The 18414-nt window shown below is 38.9% G+C and overlaps 1 protein-coding gene across 4 annotated transcripts in view; it reads left to right on the forward strand.

Moving 5' to 3' along the window:
- HPS5 (HPS5, biogenesis of lysosomal organelles complex 2 subunit 2) overlaps positions 1 to 18414 on the forward strand; it is a 36831-nt gene that overhangs the window by 9192 nt on the left and 9225 nt on the right. Inside the window, exons 7-17 of one of the 4 annotated variants that reach the window (XM_006093810.3) lie at positions 863 to 996; positions 5743 to 5955; positions 6458 to 6529; positions 8552 to 8640; positions 9960 to 10138; positions 10605 to 10763; positions 11343 to 11529; positions 12448 to 12571; positions 14153 to 14302; positions 15658 to 15735; positions 16034 to 16611. In XM_006093810.3, coding sequence (XP_006093872.1) covers positions 863 to 996; positions 5743 to 5955; positions 6458 to 6529; positions 8552 to 8640; positions 9960 to 10138; positions 10605 to 10763; positions 11343 to 11529; positions 12448 to 12571; positions 14153 to 14302; positions 15658 to 15735; positions 16034 to 16611 — 1963 coding nt within the window. The remainder of the gene's footprint in view (positions 1 to 862; positions 997 to 5742; positions 5956 to 6457; positions 6530 to 8551; positions 8641 to 9959; positions 10139 to 10604; positions 10764 to 11342; positions 11530 to 12447; positions 12572 to 14152; positions 14303 to 15657; positions 15736 to 16033; positions 16612 to 18414) is intronic. The other 3 variants (XM_006093811.3, XM_023758170.1, XM_023758172.1) reach the window with 3 other exon arrangements.

Below are 18414 nucleotides of genomic sequence, written 5' to 3' on the forward strand. Positions count from 1 at the left end.
AAGGTGTGGACGGAGTCGGCGAAGAAGGAATGACACGAAGACAGCCTTCAGTTGATCAGCAGCCTAGTCAGGACCTCTAGCCAGGATCTCCAGCCAAAGTTCTGGTCGGAGTTCTGGTTAGGAACTGATCAGGATCTGATGATCTGATGTTTATTGTCTTGTTACATCCATATTTATACCAGCCGATTTTAATCCTGTCAATTTCTATTCCAAAGGTTAGGGCGTTTCTTATCTCAATTCCAGGGAGTAAAGATTATGTAGCTTAACTACCCACCTGGCACTTAATTAAGGGGTTGTATCCCCTCCCTAACCTCAGGGAAAAATCCCCTCTCTCCAAAGGTTATTTATTATATAGGAAGTGGGTAACTTGTCTTATCATTGCCTTATTTCCATGTATGAACAATATGCTATATACGCCAGGTCCCTTGAAACATATGCTGTGCAGATGTTTCTTTCCTGCAGCGACTGTGTCAAGCAGCAAGGATGGACCGGCTCCCAACAGTCTTGATCCAAAATATAATTGGAACCTGACACATAGTACAGCCCTAATTTGTCTTTCTTCCAAAGGGAGAAATGCTGTCTACAAATGAAAAATTTCCTTACATATTTGAAAACTTGCTTCATCTTTTCATTCCAGCCTCTTAGTTTGGATCATCACTAAGAGAGCCTTAAGACTTCTCTTCTGCAGTTGTATGCCAAATTATTTCACATAACTTTGATATTCCAACAGGCAAATTAAATTTTGATCCCTTTAAAGTTTTTATTTTGCTATTCAAGGTATTTGCATTTAAAAGGTAGAGAAGGAGGTTATGTGTATATATAATGATAAATAAACTGTATTTCTTTGTTATGTTCCTTTTAGGCAGCTGTTACCTTTGTGATGTTTCCTGTTCAGACAATAACAACAGTTGACTCCTGTGTTATCCAGTTAGATTATTTGGATGGAAGACTACTTATATCTTCACTTACTCGATCCTTCTTGTGTGACACTGAAAGGTATATTGACCAACCATGTGTCATAGGATATACAGAATTAAAGAACTGGAAGGGACTTAGAAATAGTCTAACCCAGTCCCCTCAATTTAATTATACAGATATTCATAAGGAACCAGCTGTGTGCAAGCTGATGTTAGAGAGTAGAGAAGAGATAAAGGATACTGATTCAGTGAAGTGGGTGACTAAGAGAACTATTAACTCTATGTGAAGCATGGTCTAAGTGCCATGAAGAAAGGCCAAATAAGGCTTGTTTTAATATGAGGAATCAGGGAAGTTTCCTTAATTGAATTTGTTGTATATTTAATGGAATTTTACTAAAGTGTAAAATTAGATGAAGAATAATTAAGAAATTGTGAAGCTAACAAATACTCTACCAAAATCTCAAGGGTAGAGCCAAAAGTCCAATGAATGGCAAAGGAATATATTAGAGGTATCTGTGCAATACCAGGACAGAATAGGAAATGAATATATATCACTGTGCAGAAGTTCCTCAGCCATTCTCACTGCAGGGAAATTTTCACTGGCTCCCCTTCCCCCTAACCCCCTCCCCCTGAAAAAATTCCTTAGGACCTTCCCATTTAAAAATATTTTTGGGAGTTTTGAGCATACACAAGAGAGAATTGTATAGTGAATCTACTAGCCAGCTCCAGTAATTTTGATGATTTTTGTTAAATGAAGTCTGGAGGAAGAGGTGCAGGGGGGATATTCTAGCAGGAAGGAACAGCCCTTTGGGGAAAAGTGAGTAAGACATCAGCATATTCTAGAATTTGCCAATCTGGATTAAGTAGAGGAGTTGTAGGAAAAAAGTTGTTTAATTGGCACCACACTGAGAACGACAGCTTTAAATGCCACACTGAGTAGGTGGGTTCTCAGGTCATTTTAAGAAAGTGTACATATAGAAAATCAGAGTTTGGAAATTGATTCCTTTAGAACTATCCAGGCTTGGAAAGTCTGTATTTCCAGGGGTTCATGTATCTCAGGAGACTGCTATTTGAGAAAGCAGGAGGATATTTATTGCAAGAGGTTTGAAGAAATGTGTGCTGTCAGGGATGGTAGAGGAAAGGATGAAGAGAGATGTACTTTGCTTTTTTTGCTTGGGATAAGAAAGGCACATGGGAAGGAGGCCAGTTATAGCAGGTGGCAGGTGTCTGGTATCAGAGAACCTAGCTGGATAGCAGAGAGGCAAGGCTTTGAGATACAAGTGGTCAGTTTACATGCAATCAGTAGGAAGGATGATGCACTTGCTTTGGACTTATTTCAGACTATAGTTCAGTGGTGAAGTTAGACTTACAGAACTGGAGATCATCTTGTGTTACCCTTTAATTTTTGTAGATCAGAAAGCTGAGGCTTAGCTGGGAAGAGGCTAGAACCTTTCTGTCCTGATTCTGTGCCCTTCCTGTTACCTCAGTTACCTCTAATACATCCTTTGACATTGGACCTTTGGCCATTAACTCCACCCTTGAGATTTTATAAAATGCTTGTTAATTTCACGAAGTTCTTAATTATTTTTCATCTGTAAGCTTTCAAGTTTATCAGATGGCCCAATTCAGAAATTTGGCTGAGCCCTAGGCAGTTTGGCTCAGTGGATAGAGCATCGGCCTGCACACTGAAGGGTCCTGGGTTTGATTCCTGTCAAGGGCATGCCCGGGTTGAGGACTCAATCCCCAGTAGGGGGTGTGCAGTGGGGCAGCCGATAGTTGATTCTCTCTCATCATTGCATCATTGATGTTTCTATCTCTTTTCCCCCTCTCCCTCTCTGAAATGAATTAAAAAAAATTTTGGCTGAAATTCTAATAGAACACTGACTGAAAACACTTTATTAGGATTGTTTGGAGGATCTGATGAAATTATATATATGAAACACTTTAAAATTAAGAGCTAAATAAGTGGAGGTTTATTTTTCCCTCTGCAATAAACCTAGAGTTGCTAATCATTATTTTGCCATTTCACAGGGGTGTGGCTAGAGTTGGTTATGAGAATAACATAGAACTTACTGCTAAAATAACATATTTTAGAAATGCCCAATTTTAGTAAGTTAGAATTCAGTTTTGGGGACATGGATAGTACCATAATTTTTTTCTTTTTAAATATACTAGAGGCCTAGCACATGAAATTCATGCCAGGGTAGGGTCCCTAGGTCTGCCCTGTGATCAGGGCTGATCTTCCCCAGCTGCCAGCAGCCAGCCCCAGCCCCACCCCCGCCACGCCACCATGTCTGCCGGGGTGGGGTGATCGGGGCCCCAGCGCCACCTGCATCTGCTGCCACCCACCCCGGTTCCCGGTTCCCCATTGGGCGATTGGCGCCTGCTGGAGGAGGGACCAAGAGGTTGACAGTTCCTGCCCGCTCGCTGGCCCTGCCCCCTGCCGCCACCGTTCGTCCTCTGTGTGGGGGGCGGGCACCGCCCATGTCTGCTGCCACCCACCCCTGGTTCCCAGTTCCCCATCGGGTGTCGGGACCTGTGGGCTGGGGGCAGCTACTGCGTTGAGCGTCTGCCCTCTGGTGGTCAGTGTGTATCAGCCAACTGGTTGTTCCACCGTCTGGTCAGTTTGCATATTATATATATATATATATATATATATATATATATATATATATATATACACATATATATATATATATGATTTCAGAGAGGGAGAGATGGAAATCATTGATCAGCTCCCTCCTGCAGGCTCCCTACTGGAGATCAAACCCGAAACCTGGGCATGTGCCCTGACTGAGAATTGAACCCGGACTTCCTGGTTCATAGGTTGACGCTCAATACTGAGCCACACAGGCGAGGCTAATTTATCAATCGTATGCACCCTGACTGGGGATTGAACCCAAAAACTGGGTATGTGCCTGACTGGGAATTGAACTCTTGACCTTCTGGTGCACAGGATGATGCTCCAACCAACTGAGCCACACTGGCCAGGGCTGGTTCTGCCACTTTTTATTTATTTTTTATATATTTTTAAAATGTATTTTTATTGATTTCAGAGAGGAAGGGAGAGGGAGAGATAGAAACATCAATGATGAGAGAGAATCATTGATCAGCTGCCTCCTGCACACCTCCTATTGGGGATCAAGCCCACAACCCAGGCATGTGCCCTTAACCGGAATCGAACCCAGGATCCTTCAGTCTGCAGGCGGATGCTCTAGCCATTGAGCCAAACCGGCTAGGACAGTGGCGGCAAACTGCGGCTCGGCAAACCGTGGCTCACTAGCCACATGCGGCTCTTTGGCCCCTGGAGTGTGGCTCTTCCACAAAATACCGACTTCTGTGCATGGGCCACGAAGTTTCAACCCCACTGTACGTGCGCGCCCGCATGTGGTATTTTGTGGAAGACCCACACTCAAGGGGCCAAAGAGCCGCATGTGGTTCGTGAGCCGTGGTTTGCAGACCACAGGGCTAGGGCATGATTCTGCCACTTTTTAAGCTTTGCAAAATAACAGTTTCCACTTCCAGAATGTAGAGATAGTTTTCAGGATTAACTAAAGTAATGTATATGAAGTGCCTGTCATATATAGTTTGAAATTGTAGAAAACAAGATTAATGAGCAAACAAATGAGTTGACTGTATTTCTTCACTTGGCAAACACTTATTCTACTTCTCTGGATCCTTAGCATTGTATTAAGCTTCACAGACGATATAAAATAAGCAAGAAATATATTTTATTTCCCAAATAAGGAACATAAGTAATAAAATATTGCACATGTCTAAGGACTTTCACATTCACGTTCTCAGAGTAAGGCTAATGTATTTTATTCATGAAGGAAATAAGGACAGAGTTATTTATTGAATTATCTAAGTCACTAGTAAATTCACACTAAAGAGCATATTAGATCGTTCTCTAATAAAAGGGTTTGAGTGTATTAATCCAATGACAAAGCCAACAACTTTACAGCTAAAAAAAAAAAAGGGGGTGGGGGTTTGAGTATACAAAGCACTACATTATATTGAGTGCTTTCTATGGGCCAGATGCTGTGCTCTATACTGGGGATTCAACCAAAGAGGAACAAGAAATGGCCTTTGTCTTTGAGAAAGTCATAATCTGTTCAAATAGACACAATTACCATATATAATGTTGTAAGTGCTATGAAAACATAGCATGGGAAGCATGTAATTCAGCTTATGGGAGTCAGGGAAATCTCAGAGGAAGAATGATGGCACTAAGTCATGAAGAGTAAGAAAAGAAGTTTTTAGAAAAAGACATCTTCATCATCATCACCTTCCATGTTCCAGACAGTGTGTTAAACTCATATATATCTAACTCATGTAATCATAAGGGAACAGAGTTCCAGAAGGATTTAGCATTTTGAGGAAAGAGTAAGGAGATTATTGGGTGTTTGTGGCAGGGGAGTGGCTTGGAAACAGTGCTGGAGAGGTAGATTAGCTTTTTCATGGAATGGCCAAAGAACAAGGTGATTTGGGAAGCAATCAGTAGGAATTACAGATGTATGAAAAGGTTTGGTAAAACTCATTTTTTTAGATTTGAAAGGATCATCACATTAATTCTGCACTCCTCCTTCTGTGGATAATAAACATGTGAAATGGTTTGCTTCCTGTCACAGAAAGAGTTAATGGCAACTCATTGCTAGAACCTTGTTTTGACCTTTCCACTCTGTGTTCTGTCCAGTAGTATACCGTTCATATGAATAATGAGAGGACATTGTGGGTAGAATTATTATGGCCATGCTGATTTGTAGTGCCATTGTTTTTGACTTTTTGTAGGTAAACATGCTTTCTCTTCCTTTTTGGGTATTAGAGAAAAATTTTGGAAAATTGGAAACAAGGAAAGAGATGGAGAATATGGAGCTTGTTTCTTCCCTGGAAGGTGTGCTGCGGGCCAGCAACCTCTAATATATTGTGCTCGTCCTGGCTCCAGAATGTGGGAAGTGAACTTTGATGGGGAAGTTATAAGTACACATCAGTTTAAGAAACTCCTCTCATCGCCACCTCTCCCTGTGATTACTCTCAGGTAAGGTGATTTGTATGCCTGGTAGGGAGTATTTGAGGAACTTTCATGGAGATGTTGGGTTGAAGTCTCTGATTTTTTTTTTAATGTATTTTTATTGATTTCAGAAAGGAAGAGAGAGATAGAAACATCAATGATGAGAGAGAATCATCGATCGGCTGCCTCCCGCACACCCCTACTGGGGATGGAGCCCACAACCCAGGCATGTGCCCCTGACCGGAATTGAACCTGGGATCCTTCAGTCTGCAGGCCAACACTCTATCCACTGAGCCAAACCAGCCAGGGCGAAGTCTCTGATATTTTATATGTGTTAAAGATTATGCCTTAAAAGATTCAGAGAAACCAAAAAGTCTTTCCACCAATTATCTTTCATATGATTTAAAGCAAATGGAGTAAGGGCACATGTAATTAGGCATTTGGGTTTGTTTGGAGGCAAACATTTTCCTATGGAGGGAAAACATGCTTTTATGTTGTGATGAAATCAATGGGTGTGTTTACTTCCTAGATCAGAACCTCAGTATGATCATACAGTTGGATCCTCCCAGTCTTTGGCTTTCCCCAAACTCTTGCATCTTAGGTAAGTTTCTCAATTTGATCCTTAAAACGCGAAAGCAAATTTTATGCTTCTTTTTGAGTACATTGGTATCACTTTCCCTTCTTATTTTTTTTTTTTTTTAAATATATTTTATTGATTTTTTACATAGAGGAAGGGAGAGGGATAGAGAGTCAGAAACATCGATGAGAGAGAAACATCGACCAGCTGCCTCCTGCACATCCCCCACTGGGGGTATGCCCGCAACCAAGTACATGCCCTTGACCGGAATCGAACCCGGGACCTTTCAGTCCGCAGGCCGACGCTCTATCCACTGAGCCAAACCGGTTTTGGCAACTTTCCCTTCTTAAACAATGCTGTTAGGCTTGTGTCCCAGTCTGTTATCAGTGAAGGGATAAGGGGATGAGGGATATATAAATTACAAAGTATCAGCTCTTATCTATTCCCTAATCACCACCCCCAATCTAATCTAGTTTGCTACTCCTAAGGGATCGTTCCAAGTTGAATATCAAGTTTAGTATCAAAATCATGATCCTGTATCTCTTTATTCAGGGATCCTCTAGCCTCTCATTTTTTCTCCTTTGGCTCCTGAAGGCAGCCTTCTAATTTTACTTACTTTAGACTAGGATTCTGACCATATTTTCCATCTTTGTGACAAAGATCTGGCTCTAATATTGGCAAAATGTTTAATATTTGTGTTAAATATCAGTCTTAGTTTCATTGTTACATGGTACAATTTTTAGTACTCTTGGGTGCATTAAAAAAAAAGTCCCTGATCTCAAGGTTATATTTTGTTGGAGAGATGTGGTTTATTTCTACAAAAAGTTTAACAACAATAAAAAAATAAGAGTTGTGACAGTGCAGTACATGATTAATGCCACATGATCAGCGTTGGCAAGAGGTAGTTTGGGTGCAGGAGGAAAAGCAATTGCTGTGAACCATCAGAGAAGGACTTCAGAGGTGAGTACAACTTCTGATCCTTGAGAGGTGGCTAGAATGAGAGCATTGTAAGTTGGGGAATGATGCCCGGGTGAAGCCAAGAAGCAGAGATTACCAGTGGTATGTAAAAAATAGTAGTAGCTTTGAGAGAGTAAGTGAGATATATGAGCAAAGGATTATAGAAAGAGATGATCAGAGATGAAGAGAACCAGAGCAGGAACTGGAAAGGAAAGTGGACCAAGAAAGTGTCCCAGAGTCCAGGGAGGTGAGATTCTGGAAAGAAGGACAGCCAGCAGGATTGGCCCTTGCTTAGGGATCAAAAAAGGAAATGAGGAAGGGTTATTGGTTTGGCAGTTAGGAAATCTTTTTGAGAAAGTAGTGAAGAGGAATAATTTGGATTCCAGATAACAGTTGGAGAGGATAAATAAGGGAGGAAGTAGATTTTGGGAGGCATAGAGAGAAAAGTCTAGGTTTTGGAGCCAGAGGGTTCTTGGTATAAATTCTGACTCTTACTCATTCATGCTGAATGGCTTTGGGCATATATTTTCATGCTTCTGCACTTCAAATTAAAAAAATAAATACAGACAACACACTTACCTTGATGAGTTGCTACAGGGTTAGATAATTTAAGTAGAATCTTCAGTAAAGCTCCTGGCACATAGTTGACTGGCAGTTTCCAACCTTTCTTGCTCACACACAAATAAGAATATAAAAATATTACCATCCCTTAAAGTAGCTCACTGGAGCAGTGACTGGTGGGGAGGTGCTATGTTTAGTCTTTGTTTTAAATGTTTCCCTGTCATAACACATGGGAAGTTTAGCAGCTTTAACAAACATCAGGAAAGATACCAGCCTTTTTTTTTCTTTTTCTAGAAGATATTTAACATATATAATTGAATTTTTCCCAGTGGACATTATATAACTTTTTTAGCAGTTGTTACAGACAGAAAAGATGTTTCAGGACTTGATTGGCTGATACACTTTTATATTTTCTTTGTACAGGCTAATTTTACTTTGATAGCTAATATGAGGGTCTGAATGCAAGGAATTATAAACTGTATCTGAGCAAACTAGAATTCTCTTGATTCCTTCCTTTTTCTCTTGTAGTGAGCATTGTGTGTTGACTTGGACAGAAAGAGGAATTTATATTTTCGTTCCTCAGAATGTTCAGGTTCTTCTTTGGAGTGAAGTCAAAGGTAATTATATTTTCCTTTCTTATGTAACTTACAATCTCATGCTTATGAAAGATTTGTAAGGTAGTTCACAAGCATATATTTGTGAATTTGTATTCAGTTATTTATTTCTTCATGCCTTTTCAACTTTTAAATATAGTTTTTATTTATTCTTAAATATTAGTAACTACTGTTTAGGATTGAATGGGTCACACCCCCCCTCCCCCCCACTTATCCTGATTTTTTACTCCTATTGGAAGTCTTGCTTTAACTCCTGTTTTATGTCTCAATAGTTTGGGGTTCAAAAAGTCCTTATGGGAACAATAGCCATTGTAAATGACTGAAACAGAGAAAATCAATCTCCGTATTCTTTTGGTTAAAACCAGAAATGGAAGATATTTAGCTTTTTTAGCATTGCTTCTCAGGGAGTGTATTTGACTTTTGGTTCATTTTCTGCTTTGTAAAAACATAAAAAGAAAGAAACCATTACTTACTGATTCTGATCAGCATTGACTTCTTATGGATTAAGTACCCTAAGGGTATCCCATGAAAACTAATTTGTTTATCCTTTTTAGACTTTCAAAAATTGACATATACATTGTATATGTTTAAGGTTGTACAATGTGTTGGTTTGGTACATTTATACTATATTGCAATATGGTAAGATCACTTAAGGTCTATCTCTTACAACTTTGAAGTATATAATACAGTATTTTTTACTATAGTCACAATGCTGTGCATTGGATCTCTAGAATTTATTCATCTTCTACCTGCATGTGTGTATCCTTTGACCAACATACCCCAATTCCCCCACAACCCCAGTCCCTGGAAACCACCATTCTACTATTTCTATGAGACCATCTTAATAGATTCCACATAAGTGATATTAAAACTAGTTTTTTGTTTTTTTTTTAAATATATTTTATTGATTTCTTACAGAGAGGAAGGGAGAGGGATAGAGAGTTTGTTTGTTGATTTACATGGTATGTTAAAATCCATTACTTGACACTAGATGATAACTCTCATAAATGTCATAGTCTGGTCTCTAATGTAGAGTGTCCTCTTTTAAAGTCCCAATTCCTTTTCACAGAAAATAGCATTTCAAAATAGGACTTTGGATCAGAGAGATGTGTTTCTTTCTCTGTTTCTTTTATTCTTGTTCTTTTTAGAAGTGTCTAAAATATTATTTCTTCATTGAAATGAAAATATAAAAAGATGAAATTCAATCAAGCCAAACCTAATGAAAAAGTGAATTTATTAGAATAATTTCAACCCTTGCAAAAATGGAAAAGGAATATTTGTTTAACATCCTGTGTGCTCACCCCACCCTTTGGTTTTTGTAGATATTCAGGATGTGGCTGTCTTTAAGAATGAGCTGTTCTGTTTGCATCTAAATGGGAAAATCTCACATCTTTCCCTCTTATCTGTGGAACGCTGTGTGGAACGCCTGCTAAGGAGAAGCCTTTGGAACCTGGCTGCTCACACTTGCTGTCTTTTCCAGAATTCTCTCATTGCTGGCAGAGTGAGTCAGAGAGCTTACATGTTCATCTGGGCTGTTACAATCATCCTAGCTTGCAAGATTGTGCTACAAAGTTTTTTGGCTTAACTAGCCCTTTCTATATGACCTATAGATAAAGCAGCAGTAAATTCCCCAAGGAAGCATGACAAACAAATCTAGGGGTGGGTGGAGGGTAAGAAAAAGGGTATACTTGCCATTAAAAAAAAAAAATCAAGTTTACTCACAAATTTATTTGAATTTCAGATTTTGTTTTAAGGGGGATGATTGTGCAAACAGTAAATCCTAATTAAAGTCTTAATTCCTAAGGTAATTCTCATTAAGTCTTTCACTCGCTTGTTAAGCCTTTTTAAAGCACTTTGGAGGTTTTATCTTCTATGTTAGACCTCTTTAAATATATGGGCCATTTGAATATAGATTTAGTTACATTTAGTAGGCTATTCTATTGGGTTTCTACTTACCCTTTTATTAGGGAAGAAAATCATTGACTGTAGATAAATTGGAGCACTTGAAATCTCAGCTGGACCTCACAACCTGTAGTGATTTGATTTCTCAACTAGAAGAATTGATCTTAAAATTTGAACCTTTGGATTCAACTTGCAGCAGTAGAAGAAGCTCCATTTCATCACATGTAAGTATTCTCACTTTTAAAAGGTTTTTCTGTACAGTAAGATTTTCTACTTTAGGTTGTACTCACCTCTAGAATCCCAAAACTTATCTTTCTTTCCATATAGTAGATTTTTGGAGGGGGGTCAAAGGGAGCTTTATGTTAGCTGCTGGATAGCCCTATGAAGCCTTCGTTTAGGTTTGTCTTGGAACCACATTTTGTGTTGTCATTTTTAATTATATTCTTTTTGCAAATGCACCTCATAGAGCCTCCAACACAGTTAAGTTGTTCTGTTCCTAATATGCGATTATTTTAGATTCTTCATGCTAATTGGAGTCTCAGTGCAGCTCAGGATTGCCTCATTCAGTCGCCATTCTCACTGCCAGGCTTTATGGAGACAAGCTAGAGAAATATGGTAGCATGATCCCACTTAGCTGTAACCCAGCTGCCAGGAGCCTAGACCTTGTTCACCAGTTTGTACTAATAAGCCATAAATGTTATTATTGACTTGCTGTTTTACCATTGATTTTTCTCTTAAAAAGCTACATTGTGTTATAAAGGAAAGTTTTACTTTGATTTTTTGGAATTCTTTTTCATTTTTAGGAAAGTTTCAGCATCTTGGACTCTGGTATTTATCGTATTATTAGTAGTAGAAGAGGCAGTCAGTCAGATGAAGACACTTGTTCCCTTCACAGCCAAACCCTCTCAGAAGATGAGAGACTTAAAGAATTCATCTCACATCAAGAAGAGGACCAGCCAGATCAGTGTTGCAGCTCACATGGAAATGAGGGTGATGAGTGTGTCTTTTTATATATATGTATATTTTTAAATATTTTTACTGACTTTTTAGAGAGAGAGGAAGGGAGAGGGAGAGAGAGAAACATTGATGTGTGAGGGGAACATTGATCGGCTGCCTCCTGCCTGCCCCCTACCAAGGAATGAGCTTGCAGCCTGGGCAAGTACCCTGACCGGAAATTGAACCAGCAACCTTTTGTGCACTGGACAACACTCAGCCAACTGAGCCATACCGGCCAGGGCCTGAGTTTGTCTTTTATTGGTTGCAGATGTGAAGCACTAATTTTCTGTCACTTTTATTTGCCTGGATTATCTCGTGCATAGAGTTTCCTATAAGGTGTTGGTTTTTATTATGTTGATAGACTTTCCATCCAGACCTGTAGATCTACTCACCAGTAGAAGAGTGGATTTGTGTGTAGTTGTTCCCTCCCCGCCACGTTTAGGCTAACATTGGTAAAGTACCTAATTTTAATCATGATCAAAATGCTGGAAAGGTTAAGAAAGGAGGTCATTAACCAAAAGAGCAGGGCAATTTTATTCTGACTAACCAAATTATTTTCCATTAGGACTGAAAAATTACTACAATTTTGGGGCCATTGCCTACACTTTTTGATGTTTGAGCATTCCTGTGACCGAAGTGTTGAGAAGAGATTAATAGAAACTTTAACTTCCTTTTTGACTTGTGGGGATTCAGGGTTAGTAGGAAAATGAAGGTATCTGCTTGAGTGTTTTATATGTGGACCATCCCATGCATCTTGTAAACCTGTGTTCTGCTCATTTGTATCTGGGTCAGTTGTGATTTTGGTATTGAATCTTTCATTTCCTTTGGTTTATTTATTTCAGAATTTCTTTAAAGGTTAAAAAACTCCCATATGATTAGATTTTGTTTCTTTCCCTTGATTTAATTCATCAGACAATGTTTCTCATGTTCCAGTGACGTTTGAGACAGATAAGAATGAAACTTTTCTCCCCTTCGGCATTCCATTATCATTTCGCTCTCCATCTCCTCTTGTGTCTCTTCAGGCTGTCAAGGAAAGGTAAACTAATTAGTCTTGTCATTTAATCCCATTCTGGTTTTACTTTCTTTGTCTCCTTAGGTACTTTTGTGCTGAGAATGGAGAGCCATTTTATTTTATTTACTAGAGGCCCGGTGCACGAAATTTGTGCATGGGTAGGGTCCCTAGGCCTGGCCGGCAATCAGGGCCAATCTGTGGGGTGACTGGTGGGGTGATCAGGGACCCCTGCTGGCACCAGCCTTGGCTGGCCTGGGGCCCGTGGGCTGGGGGCGGCTCCAGCATTGAGCGTCTGCCCACTGGTGGTCAGTGTGTACCATAGTGACCAGTTGTTCCACTCGTTGTTGCACCGTTTGGTCGATTTGCATATTAGGCTTTTATTATATAGGATTTTAAAAAATGCTTTTAATGATTTTACAGAGAGAGGAAGGTGAGAGTGCGAGAGAGAGAAAAACATGGATCACTTGCCTCCCTGGGACTGAACCTGCAACCTGGGCATGTGCCCTGCCTGGGAATTGAACTGGTGACCTTTCAGTGCATGGGACAATGCTAAACCAACTGAGCCACACCAATCAGGACTGGAAAGACATTTCAAATGAGAAAAAGTAAAGTCTCTAGGTTATTTCTCATATCACCTGTTATATGGAGCTGTTAACTTCTCATTTCCATCTTGGGGAATTTAGCTTCCCTCTTTGAGTAGCTGGATATTTGAGTTGTTATAGATGTGGTTTTTTAACCCACAGACAGCAAAAGTTTAAAAATCTGATATTTTTCTCATCCCTCATAGAAACAGTTTATATATATCATTAGTCATTGCCTTTTCCTTTTTCTTTTTAAAAAAAATTTACTTATTGATTTATAGAGAGAGAGAGAGAAAAAAAACCCCATGTTGATTTGTTGTTGCACTTATTTATGCATTCATTCATTGAATCTTATATGTGCCATGACTGGGGTTTGAAACCTTAACCATGGTGTATGCGGGGGAGGGGGGCGGGTGCGCTTACCAACTGAGCTACCTGGCCAGGGCTATCATTAGTCAATTTTTGATCCTTTCTCATTTTGGGCTCAGAATTGGAGACTTCAGAAGTCTTTCTAGCTAATCCATGGGACCAAGATTGGCATTTGAGTTTCAGAGAGAAGACTTTGTACAACTACTTAACTGCTTATCTGTCTTACTGGATACAAATTTTGCTTATCAAGAAGAATATGTTGTGACTAGTTGGCAGCTGAGTTTCATGAAGAAATGTTATTAATTCTCTGGCTAGGGTGGAGCAGGTGGTCATATGGCTTTCTTTGCGTAAATTGACAGAAACATCACAGACTGGAGTTGAAGACCTTTTCTTAAAAAAAAAGACCTTTTCTTTAGCACTTAGGGCAGTTTAGTAAATGAAGTGAATTCTTATATTGTAAATTTTACGTGGACCTTATGTGAAATATATAGTTGATTAGGGAAGTTGCTGTAAGCAGTCAAGCAGTCTTTCTTTTATTAAGTCCAAGTTGCCTTTCTGGGACTAATAGAAACATAGACAACTAGGTACTGAATTTTTCATTTTTGTTAATAATTAGATTTCTTTTCATGTTAGTTTTTTGGTATTTGACTTCCAGTGTTTCTAGCTTTGTACGTAAAACTACTGAGAAGATTGGCACCCTTCATACAAGCCCTGATCTGAAAGTGAGACCAGAACCCAGGGGTGATGAACAGTTATGTGAAGAAGATGTGAGTCCTGTCACTTGCTCAAAGGAGGAAGACACTGAGTAAGCTCTTGCATATAAATGTGTGTAAATTCTGGAGGGGTCATCTATCAGTGTGAGGAAGACCATAGGCTATGGAAGGTATATATATGACCCTGCTCATTGTTGATTGCTAAGGTAGCTCATAAAAATGGTGACTACCACAACCCTAGCTGGTTTGGCTCAGTGGATAGAGCATCGACCTGCAGACTGAAGGGTCCTGGGTTCGATCCCAGTCAAGGGCACATGCTCGGGTTGTGGGCTCGATTCCCAATAGGGGGCATGCAGGAGGCAGCCGATCAGTGATTCTCTCTTATCATTGATGTTTCTATCTCTCTCCCCTGTCCCTCTCTGAAATCCATAAAAATATATTTTTTAAAAATTGTGAATACCACAAATTAAATGTTGGAAAATTACATCTACCCATAGCAAATCTGTTAAGACAGTTTTAATTTAGCACAGTTGTATCTATCTCCTTCACAGTTTCCTCCTTTCCAAATCTCTTCCAAGTTTTGGGATGTTAGAGAAGGAGTATTAAATTAAGAGTAAGATGACCAAGGATCTAGGCCTTGTCCTGGCTCTGCTTCTGACTAATATGTAACTTTGGGTAGGTCAGTAATACTCTAGCCTATAAAGTGAGAGCATTGGTATTGATGTCTTGCCTTATACTTTCTTATGATATGCTGGTGGCATAGTCCTTGTTCTGGCACAGTGTGAAGTGCCTTGTCTATCTGGTCTCTGCCTTATCTCATGGTTCAAGGAATCTGAGCATTAGAGGCAAGGAAGCTCAGCACTCATTCAGGAATTGAGAGAGAGACCTATAGGCCCAGTGTGTCTGGACAGTGAGATGAAATAGAAGGCATGTTATTCTCAGAATAACTTAGTGAATCTATATATACTTATAGAAAAAATGTACAGATATGCCTAGGCATTTTAGGCAGACCTCAGCCTGACCTTAGCTCACCTTTCCAGCCTCATTTTTAAATTTCAGTCCTGTGGGAGAACTAGGTATGTATACTTCACTGTCTTTCTTTGTGTTGTTTTCTTCTACTTGCAGTATTTCTCCCCATATTTTCTGACACAAATACCACTTCCTTAGGAAAGTTTCCATTGTTTGCCTCGTCAGAAGAATTACTCCTTTTTTTGTGTGCTTTCGTAGCACAATGTACGTGCTGCTCTTTAGCATTCATTTTATTCTCTTTTAGATTATAGTTAGTTATTTGCATGCATTTCTTTTTGACTTGAGCCATTGACCATTTTGTATACTCATCTGTTTATTTCATTTAACATTAAGTACAATACCTGCCACTTAGTAAGCACTTAGAAATATTTGTCTAAGGAAGCTATAATCCCATCTAACTCTTTTCACTCTCTTCTAGGGGAATAAAAGAAGTAACTAGTCAACCTCCAGAAGAAGATAAATTCCAAGAGCTCAAAATAGCAACAGCAGAAGCAATGTGAGTATTTATGAAGGAGGAAGTTTTATAGTGAATGGGAATGACTTTTTGGGATCATCCCTAGTGGTCCCGAGACAATGTGGGGCAGAGGCAGTCTCATTTGGAATTGAAATTTGAGAATTAGTATACAGTTAATGTTCTCTGTGTTGTCATGTTGCCTAGGTAGCTGTTAAAGAGTAGAAAAGTAACACTTGTATTCCAGATTAGTATGCTGTATTCATTAGGTTTATTTAGCATGAAATAATTTGTTTAAAAAAACACACATAAAACAAATTTCATATTTGTTTGTCTTGTATAGGACCAAGCTACAGGACCCACTGGTTTTATTTGAACCTAAATCTCTGAGAATGGTTTTACAGGAGTGGCTTTCACAGTTAGAAAAAACATTTGCCATGAAGGACTTTTCAGGCATTTCAGGCACCTGCAACTCATCCACGACATCGAACGAGGATGTACTATTGTTTGATGAGTCAAAAAATGGAATATTGGTTGAAAATAATGAAAAAGAAAAAAGGGACTCTTTAGGCAATGAAGAAACTGTTGATCACAAGGCATGTGAATCTGTAAATAGTCTGAGGGAGCCCTTCGATGACCTCTTTCGAGTATGTTCTCCATGCAGCATAGCAAACGGTCTCCGGAAGGACCTGGCTGAATTGACAACATTGTGTTTAGAATTGAATGTACTGAATTCTGAGATCAAAAGCACAAGTGGACATGAGGACCACACTTTGCAACAGCACTCTTCTGAAATTCTGGCTTGTCAGTTCCTAAAGAAGTACTTTTTTCTCCTGGACTTGAAGAGAGCAAAGGAGAGTGTCAAGCTTACTTACTCAAACAGTCATTGTGTTTGGGATACTTTTATCGAAGGATTGAAAGGTAATAGTCAGATTGCCTTACTAAAGATAGAAATTGATATAGAGCACCTTGGCGTTTTTGAGTTGAAAATATAAGAATTAAGTAGAAAATTACCTCTGTTCTGGTTAACCTCCATTCTTTTTTACACTCAATTTAATTTTTAATAGTTCTTCAAATATTGCTTTAATTTGCATCTGTATCATAAGAAATTAGTTTTCTTTCTTTCAACCATATTTAGAAAGTGACAGCAGTGTTAGAGAAGTTGGGGTTAAAGTAAGATTTTTATAAGTATAGATATATAAAAATGAAAAAATCCCTCTGAGTAACTTACTAATATTTAGTAATATTAGTAATGTTTACCACTTATTGAGTACTATTGTGTGCCACTATTTTTGCTAAACACTTTCCAGGCATTTTTTCGTTTTGTCCTTACAACAGTCTTCAGAGGAGATGGTGTTATTCCATTTAATAGGTGAGGAAACAGGCACAGGGAGATTATAATCATTAAGTACGTTACACTGCTGTACTATCTCATGAAATATTAACTCAGATATTGCAGAAGTTTATTTCTTGCTTTTATACTAGTTCAAGGCAGATGTTTCAGGTCAGTAGGCAGCTCTCTTCCATATGGTAATCCAGAGTTCCGAATTCCTTTCATTTTTTTTGAGTTCCATCCGCCTTTGGGTTTGTGATTGAGATTGGGTTGTTAGAGAAAGCACATGGAGGGTCAAACATGCTCTTACTTATAGGCTTGGCCTGGTGGTCGCTTACATCTCTTCTGTTTACTTTTCATTGGTAAGAATTCTATCACGTGACCCCATTTAACTGCAAAGGAGACTGGGAAATGTAACCTATCCAGGTGTCCAGAAGGAAGAGAATGGATGTGGCCGAAAAGCTTGTATGTCTGCCTTGGAGATTTGGTTGACAGCCAGCAGTCTTTTACACTTGATTGAAGGTCACACTATTTGTCATCCTCATATAGAAACCAGCTCTCATACTCCAGAGACCATGCATGCGCTTTCTACTGCATAGGCCCATGTTTTTGAAGAGGTGAATTTTTTAAATTCAACATTCTGCTTGAATCAAAGATCCCGGGTGTCTTATACTTGGTTTAGACTTTAAACACACTTTTCATTTATTAGAAAAGTGAATAGTCACAAGTCAAAATACATTTTTATATTATTGACTTAAAGATCTTTTTGTTTTCTAGAAAATGGATTTATAATATCTGCTTCAATTGATATTTAGCTGTTAAAAGTATAAGAAATGATTTCAATTTCTTTTTCTGTGTTGAGGCAAACTTTTATTTGCTATGTATGTTTCTATTATGTAATCATATCCAACCCTGGTCACAGGAAAATAACAGAAAAGAGTCTCTTCAGCCTGATTGGTTGTTAACTTATTACCAGAGCTGCCTAGAGCAAGCCTGGTAGTTAGTTTGAGATTATACACTGCTTGCTTGAATTTAGGGTTACGTTTGGCTTAGCTTCCACCCAAACTAAAGCTTTCCCTTACTTCCCAAGCTTTAAATGATGGCCTCCTCCCTGAATTATCTTAAGTACTTATTGCCTGATACAGTCAAATAGGAAATAATAAAACTGAGAAGAAATGATTTTTAAAAAAATCAGAAATTGAACGTTGGTGTTTTAGAAATGGGTTGTTGAACAGGCTCCACCCTTGCAATGATGTTGTAATTATTGAAAACAGCCTTTTAACTACAAGTGATTTTTAATTAGATCATAATTCACTTTATTTACCATACATGGCTTTAAATGAATTGGCTATTCCCAAAAGTCAAGTCTTTGTTCAGAGAAAGAAGTTTTC

Source organism: Myotis lucifugus, unplaced genomic scaffold, assembly GCF_000147115.1.
Source record: "Myotis lucifugus unplaced genomic scaffold, Myoluc2.0 scaffold_124, whole genome shotgun sequence".
Taxonomy (NCBI): Eukaryota; Metazoa; Chordata; class Mammalia; order Chiroptera; family Vespertilionidae; genus Myotis; species Myotis lucifugus.